The sequence below is a fragment of the Hermetia illucens genome, chromosome 5 (genome assembly GCF_905115235.1).
Source record: "Hermetia illucens chromosome 5, iHerIll2.2.curated.20191125, whole genome shotgun sequence".
NCBI classification, from domain to species: domain Eukaryota; kingdom Metazoa; phylum Arthropoda; class Insecta; order Diptera; family Stratiomyidae; genus Hermetia; species Hermetia illucens.
Genome location: NC_051853.1, coordinates 59,192,774 through 59,200,838, shown reverse-complemented (window position 1 = coordinate 59,200,838; position 8,065 = coordinate 59,192,774). Strand labels below are relative to the sequence as shown.

Genomic DNA, 8,065 nt, shown 5'->3' with positions numbered 1-8,065 from the left:
GCTCTAACCTTACAGATAACACACAGAACACACTTCAAATCACAATTGAATTGCCGTGCCAACGATTATTATTATTATGTTCTGATGTGTTGAACCTTTCCCTCCATCCTACCTATAAATTGCTGATTTTAGTCTTCTTGGAACGAGGGAATCCTGGTTAATGAATCTGAAAGGATCTGAATCAAGTTGACTAGACACGCCTTATCTATCTGCTTTACATCCAAGTAGAGATACTATTTCTTATTTTCTATTTTGACTTCGCTGCTAATAAGTAATGCTTGTGTCTAGACAATACTCCGTCCTGGGTGAGGTAATAGACAGTGTTTGGAAGAAGTTATTCGAGTCCATATGAAATCCAGATGGATAGTTTTTGAGGGTAGCCTAACTTTCGATTCGTTGTTAACCTACCAACAACCCTCCACCGTACTATATGTTGCTTGCTAACTGCGAGTATCCTACTCAGTTCCTATTAATACTTCGAGAGGAATTCTGAGTAGCCTACGACCAACACACAAAATGAATACATATGAGAAAGGGACATCATCATCAAACTCTCATAACATATAAAATCCTTATATTTATTTGAAAGTGAAAAAATACTCATACACGGAATTGGAAGAGAATTGAATACAACACTAACCATATTCAAATTTTACAAGGCAAAGACAGATTTGATAAAATCCTATAATTATTTGTCCTACACACTTCCGTATACATATTTATATTTACAACCATTTTATAGATAATATTATCTTTCGATTACTGTATTTTTGTATTTAATATTGGAAGCTGCAGATATTATTGTCTCAGTATTCATAACATTTTTCTCATTATTATCAACTATCACAATACTTTTTCCTTCCTTAGTCCTTGATTATAATTTACTTTTCCTTCTTCTTCTTCAGATCGGCTGATGGCGCCGGTTTCGGAGGATAAATTATGTACAAAAATATTTGTATAGCACCCATTGAAAACAGGATTAAATTTTGCACCTGTAAAAAGAAAGAAATTATTGACAATTAGTTGATAGCTTAAACTGATTTCAGACGGGAAGTTAATGCCCAGGGTGTGGGCTATAAAAATGTAACAGTCAGTACGGGCATAAGTTAGCCTGAGTCGGCAATTTTAATTGACTATTGGACTGTAATTCAGCAAATAAAACTATTTTTTTCATTGATCGGAAATTTGATTTGAGTTAATAATCGTTGGCGCAACAATCCAATAGGATTAGGGCCTTGAAGTGTGATAGAGCACTACATTCAAGATCGAATTACAGTACCCTGAAGGAGGCAATGTGGTCAGCATTGCGCTCGTCCGAGATTATTACCCTGATTTGACTCAGGTTCTCATTCATAACTGAGTCGACTGGTATTCGACGTCAAATCATGATACAAATTCCACTGCCACTAGTGAGATTTAAACTGGACGCTTGCGGTTTAAATCTACGACAGCCTTGTACTCTAACCACTCGGCTATCCGGACACAGGGGTTGAGTAAGTGCACCGTCAACGTCACTGCATCTCGTTTTATTCTGATTCGCCCTTTCCAATCTTTTTTGGGGTTTCATAGTATGTTGTTGCGTTGCTTGTTTCCCCCTGAGCCAAACATTCATTCAAATTTATGCCCTTATGGTCCTAAATTCTGGGTTTGATTTTTAAGGTTTTGTTTGTAAAACAAAAGCTTTTTCAAATCGGTTCAAAGTCTGTCTGTCTGTCACAGGCACTTTTCTCAGAAACGGCTATACCGATTGACACGAAATCTGGTGAGAAAGTGGGACGGACCTGTGGACCCCCAGACATGCAGTGAGTGATATCCTCCTACGTTGAGATTTAGGAGGGGGGGGGGGGGTCCCCATACATGTAAACGGGGGGTGTAAAAATTTTTTTCACCAAATATAGTCGTGTGGGGTATCAAATGAAAGGCCTCAATTATTACTTTTCGAAGCCGGTCTTAGTTTTGAGATTTGTTAAAAAGGCGGGGAGTGGGAGGGGTGCAAAATGATGATTTCTTTAACGGACCCATTTTCAGGAACTACCTAACCGAAAAATCTGAAAAAAATCGTGAAGCTGCCTCTATGTGCCCAGGCCTCAAAATACTTTCCATATGGATATCTGTTCAAATTAAGTTAATAATAGTATATTACCATATTTTTGGGAAAATTGAGTAAAACCCCCCTTAAGTTTATCTCAGAGTTATAAAAGTTGGTTGTAGTATAAAATATAATATGAAGTATATTATCCTCAAGTTTGATCAAAATCATACTATTGGTAACAAAGTTATAATAGCTCAAAGTTGTCTTTACCGTGTAAATTTATAATTGTGGATAAAATCCGGCTCAATAGATGACGTTGGGCGGGTCACTTAATCCCTATGGATCAGGATGATCCAGCCCGGAACGTCTATAAGGGCAATATCTATGGTAGAAAAAGAAGACGAGGCAGACCCTGCCTGAGATGGAGCGATGGTGTAGGTCAGGATGCCAGACAACTGTTAGAGATATCGAATTGGTGGACCTCGGCGCAAAACCGGGATGTCTGGATACCGTTTGTTGCGCCGTTCCTTCAGTAATGGCAAGTTTCGAGTTAGGATTATTTTTTCCGTTTCAACCTAGTAAAGCCAAATATTAGAATATTTTTAAAGAATACTTTGTTCTCCTTGCAAATTTGCCAGTGGTGCTCAGAGGTGGCGGTGAGGAAGACGGGGCGGCAACCCTGTTGGCCAAACCAAAACCAAGTGGCCGAGGAGAACCTCTATAGTGGTGGCACCGGGAGACGCTGTACTCACTTTGGTTTGCCGGCCGTGATGCAGTAGGCGAATGCTCCAAAGGCCTAATTAGAGCGATCAGACCCGAGTCTGTCTCATCTGAAGTGGCAAATTGGTCACGAAACCTTACCAGGGGTATACTGGTACCATGGGAACCGGGATAGCCCCTGGACTCTCATACTTCGGGTGAACTCCTGTTGTATGTGAGTATAGCTCGGTTGTTTGCGGTTGGTCTCCCTAGTGGGAGTTTCATAGTGGTTGTGGTTGTGCTCAAGCGAGAAAAGACCTTCGGGCCTCAGCGTGGTGTTGCGTTTCAACACGGGTGCCGTACTCCTTAGTTCGGTAGAAATTTAGGTATTTCTTGCATCCACCAGTATGAATGCTAAGCCATGCACTTGGTATAGACTGGTACCGCTGTTGCATGTCTCAGCGGGGCTCTGATTGTGGTCACAAAATCAATTCGTGTCTGAAGAGGACCGTAGGATTAAGTCTCCACGATAGGTACCTACGTTAAACACCCAAGGGCTTAACTGTAAGTTTGCCGGTAGGAACACTTTCTTCTCTAAATACCAAAATGCTGTTAAATCTTATCAAAACCATCTAAACATTCAGGAAGAATGAATATGTAAGAGTTAATAAATATAAACGTTTGTATATGGGTAAAGCATCATTTTGTTTGAGGACTTGACTTGGTCCTAAGACCCCATCCACTTAGTGGAGGACTGTATCAATTGCTAAGTCTTAGCGATCAACTAAAGCTAGAACCCAAGGTATCGCTCGATATGATTCATAGGCATATTGTGTGTATGAATCAATAAAAATGTGGTAAATAGCATCTGTAACCGCTTCCGGTCACGTTGACACCTGGGCAAGTGAGGCAGTGTCTGAAAAGTTGCTTATTCCCTGGACGAAACCCCAACTAAATATTTTTGAATGTGTAAAGTAAGTTTTAGAATGGATTGAAATATGGACTTGCGTGTTTTGAGATCAAATATACTTTTACGAAATGCCGGAAGGTCAACCGCAATCAACGAATAAAAATTAGAATGACTTTATGATATTTGGACTTAAATACAATAATTGAAATTCAATAGGAATCTTAGTTAAAAAAAATAACAAAACTTTGCTTCCCACTTACCACAATCACAGTATTCTGGATTGCCAGCCCATAAACCATCCACGCAAACGACACTAACGTTCCCGATCCAACTATCGATATTGGCATATTACCGACACTTTTGTTCCGGATCATTTCTCCCAAACTCAAAAACGGTGATCCAACTAATATTATTAGCCACGCAGTGACTATCAAACCCAATCGGAATTCCAATTTTTTAGGGTCTTCATATTCGCAGTAAACTACACAAATTGCCGAAAGCAGCCCGGCCAATCCGATTTGCGCCCATAACTTATTCTTATCTTTTGGCGGCGTATAGAAATAGAACACGCAAGAGTAAATCACATTTAGGCCAAAACCCAGAAGATTGACCTTAATCATTGCATCATCTTCGATAACGGAGGCGAATTTCAAACTCAGAATCGTTCTGAAAGAGGATTTCATTTATCAGAGAGTGGATCCTTCGGAAAATAATAGAACACTATACTTACAAGACGAAACCTCCAATGAATGGCATGAATGGGAATCCGGCGCTGCTTCCTCGCTGGCGAATAGTGTTCAACATAAGCGCAGGACTAAGAAACTGTACAAATGTTATAGTGCTAGCTATTTGCCCAATAAGGGCTGCATGTGGCTTCAGAATTGCTCCCAGTGCTTCCATTTTGATGCTTGCAGGCTCTGATGTCGTACGCAAAACGCGACGTAAATGGTGTAGGAGTCAAATATGGACTGAATCTATAATCTTTGGCTGAACTTCTCCACAGCAACTGAAAATCTCGGGGAGATACGACTATCTGACAGCGGAAGAGACGATTCCGAAGCCAAAGTTGTGTTCTCTGTGGAAAGATTATGCAAGGTCAATCGAGCGGACACGACTCATTGCAAATACAACTGAAAGTAATGAAGACTTTGGCTGCAATCGCCAGTAGATTGTGGAGTTTACTATACTCACCGAAGAGAGCAGGCGTTGAACCTGTTTCTGATAAAACGACCGCTCACATTGGAGATAGTAAATACGTTGCGTGTCTGTGATTATGGACAGATTGTATGAAACAGCTATGGAATCAGCTGGTCGTGTCGGCATTTGTATCTTCGACTGTTCTTCGGTCTGATTTCGCGCAATGAGCATGGCCAATGGAAGCTAGCTGATATGAATGGTTGGATTCTTACGACGCGGGTATTATATGAATAATCTCAGATTAAGAATCTGAAATAATGAATTCGACTCGAGTTCCACGTAATGTTTAAACAACGTGACGGTGCAATATTTTTCGACGAACATACGTATGTAAACGTTCACAATCATTACTAGCAAGTGCTTGAATGCATGGGGAACCGTTAACGCCTCCCCCGATAAGACTATGAGATTGATGTAAATATTTAATACATATTATTTTCAGCCATGAATCGGCTCAATCTTTAATATCAGAGCAAGTTGTCAGCTACTGATAAATTGGTTGTGAGACTTGCAAATATAACTAGTTTGTTATGAAATATTTAATAATATAGTAATGCTACTATTTTTCTTTGCAATCGTTTATCTCGATTTTTTATCGTCATATTCGTTTCTATTTTTGCAAAGATTCATGCACACACAGGAAGATAGTAGCAGCACGAATACAAAATTGTATCAGTCCAGTTATATATATGTATCTACTACTGGGATGGTAAGTATCTGCACTGACTGTGGAAAAACGCATTTTTTGGTTGTAAATATGCTTTATTCGTCAACATAGTTTCCTTAAAAAGCAACACAGAAGGATGCCCGGCTTCCTAACCTTTTCTAATTTGCAGTCACTTCACTTCCGCAACAGCACTCTGGCGGACTACCAACTATACACCTCCCTGTTATCAGAGAACTAGCCTGGAACCGTTTGACACATTACTTCGGGCTAGCCCTCCCGCTCTCCCGGCTTTGGGAGCCTTCAAGTCAGGGAATTCCTTTCACCAACGGGAGGGGAGGGGCGGAAGGGAGTTGTTGTTAGTTCAGGGAACTCCTTATCGCCCGATCCCTCCGCCGGTCGAGTTCAATCTTCTTCGCAATAAGAAGAGCCCGAACATAATGCGCAATACGATTCGAGGTGCCAGCGCTCTTGAGCATCTCTCTGACAATGTTGTCTGGAGAGAGCTCCCCTATGTCTGCATAAAGCTGCTGACGAAAGCCGTCCCACCTCTCGCAAGAGAAAAAGGTGTGTTTAATGTCGTCCGTCACTCCATTGCAGAACACACAATCAGGAGATCGCGCCTTCCCAATTTTGTGCGGGTAAGGGTGCGTTGACGTTCTTCACGGGCAACCACCTCTCTTAAGTTTTCGTCCTTACGGTGGTAGATAGCTTTGCGTTCCTTGGCAACGGGGATCACTCCCGCGATCACCATCACTGCCGGTTCGGATGGTGGCAACGCAGAAGGAAGCACGGCTTCCTAACCTTTTCTCATTTGCATTCACTTGCTCATAGAAAGCCTGCTTCTCTTCTGCCTCTGTTGATCCGCAACACTGCACTACTGAAACGTTCCTTATTCTGTATCGGAACCTTAGGAACATCAGGGCATTTCTAGCGATGCGGTAAGCACCGAATTCACGCTTAATTTTGGTAGGCGGCAAGAGGAAGAGCAGTGCTCTCCCGAGTTCCACCATCTTACTTAGTAACTTACTGTATTGTTGCAATTCTGCTTGAAGTTGGAGTAAACAAGGATTTGAGGGTGCCTCGATACCGCCGTCGAATAGCGCTCGCATGTTCCAATCCAATCTGAGAGTCGTGTGCACTTCTTATTCATAGAATACAAAAACGAGATTTTGTTTTTAGTAGCAATACCCAAGAGTAAAAAGAGCCATCATTTATTTAAGCTAATTTTGCCCGCATGTTATGTCCACTCGTGGCCAAATAAATGTTACAGACTATACCATGTAATTGTCATTTTTCGGTGATTTTTTCTGTCTATCAGCATAACTGAATATTTATTTCTTTCCTAAAATGTATTTGCGTTAAATTTATGTAAAATTTATGTTTTTTTCTTTAATCTTTTATTAAAATTTATTAAAACATTTTTTTTCGAATTTGGCTTGATGTTGTACATATTAAAATATAAATATAAAAGGCTTTATTTAATAATGTAGTGAATAAAAAACATTTTTAGATTGCTTATAAATATAAAAATTAACATTAATATTTGCTGGGCCTTGATTCTATCTGGCATTAAATCATTCAGTTTTCTGTAGTAATTGAGTGAAATATCGTTATTGCAGGTTTCTTTGGCCGCTGAGATTTAGTTGAATTTGGAATTTGTTGTTTTTGCGATTCACACACTTTTTTAAAAAAGGTAGCACAGTGGTTCTCAGCTGGATTCAAATCTAGACTATTTGCGGGCCAATTTAAAGTCGAAAGCTGCATTCGTTGCAAATATGCCCTTACTTAGTGAAAAAGGCAGGTAGTAATTTTAATATTAGTTTGTAATTTTCTCGCGAAAATGATAACCATCACAAAAAAGTGTAAGTGCATGGTGCAGAGTCATCTTGGAAAATTTACTCTCCGCCAAACGTACGGCATTCCATCGGATTGGTTGAAGTTTATTTTTTTTTTCATCTGCAAAAATATGACTCTTTTCCAATCCGTCTGAATCCAAAATTGATATTATTTTGCGAATTTTAAGCGGACGCATTTAGAACGTATGCTCCCAGTACAGACCGAATGCTGCTCCAGCCGCTGGTCGATATTCCGTCCCAATATAAAGCTGACATAACAGCTTCACAAGAGATGCGTTGCACAGAGACAGGTTTCCTGGAGAAGAGCCACTACACCATATATTATAGTGGTCATCTAGTAAATTATGTCCTCGGAGTAGGTGTCCTAGTCAGCCGAAAAATGAAACTTGCTGTTATCGGCTTTGAAAACATAAAGGCTATATACTCTGTGTTGGTGAGGCAAACACAAACGCCCCTACAGAGGAGACTGCAGATTTGGAGAAGGGTACCTTCTACGAGGCAGTAGAACTAACCCTCGAAGTCTGTCTCAGGTATAATATGAATACTTGGAGGTTTTAATAGTCAAGTAAGGACGGAGCCCGTATTCAGACGATACGTTGGCCCCCATAGCTTACATAAGGATACCAATGATAACGGACTGCGGATTGTTCAATGGCAATGCCGCACGAAATGTTTGTTGGAAGTATCTGGTTTGCGTGGAAAGC

The 8,065-nt window shown here is 40.4% G+C and overlaps 1 protein-coding gene across 1 annotated transcript; it reads right to left on the bottom strand.

The window, feature by feature from the left end:
• Positions 1–564: 564 nt before the first annotated feature.
• Positions 565–4,966, bottom strand: LOC119657814 (sugar transporter SWEET1-like). Its single transcript, XM_038064926.1, has 4 exons — positions 4,833–4,966; positions 4,372–4,716; positions 3,902–4,307; positions 565–992 (listed from the first exon to the last, which is right to left on the bottom strand). The coding sequence occupies exons 2-4, from the start codon at positions 4,539–4,541 to the stop codon at positions 882–884; spliced, it is 687 nt and encodes a 228-aa protein (XP_037920854.1). The 5' UTR covers positions 4,542–4,716; positions 4,833–4,966; the 3' UTR covers positions 565–881.
• Between the last annotated feature and the right edge of the window lie 3,099 nt (positions 4,967–8,065).

What these genes read in the sequence shown, in the direction of transcription:
- LOC119657814 (XM_038064926.1), bottom strand. Translation starts at nt 4,541, where the DNA reads ATGGAAGCACTGGGAGCAATTCTGAAGCCACATGCAGCCCTTATTGGG. An exon ending in TTCATTGGAGGTTTCGTCTT is followed by an intron (nt 4,308 to 4,371) that starts GTAAGTATAGTG and finishes ATCCTCTTTCAG; the next exon opens with AACGATTCTGAGTTTGAAAT. An exon ending in TCCAGAATACTGTGATTGTG is followed by an intron (nt 993 to 3,901) that starts GTAAGTGGGAAG and finishes TTCTTTTTACAG; the next exon opens with GTGCAAAATTTAATCCTGTT.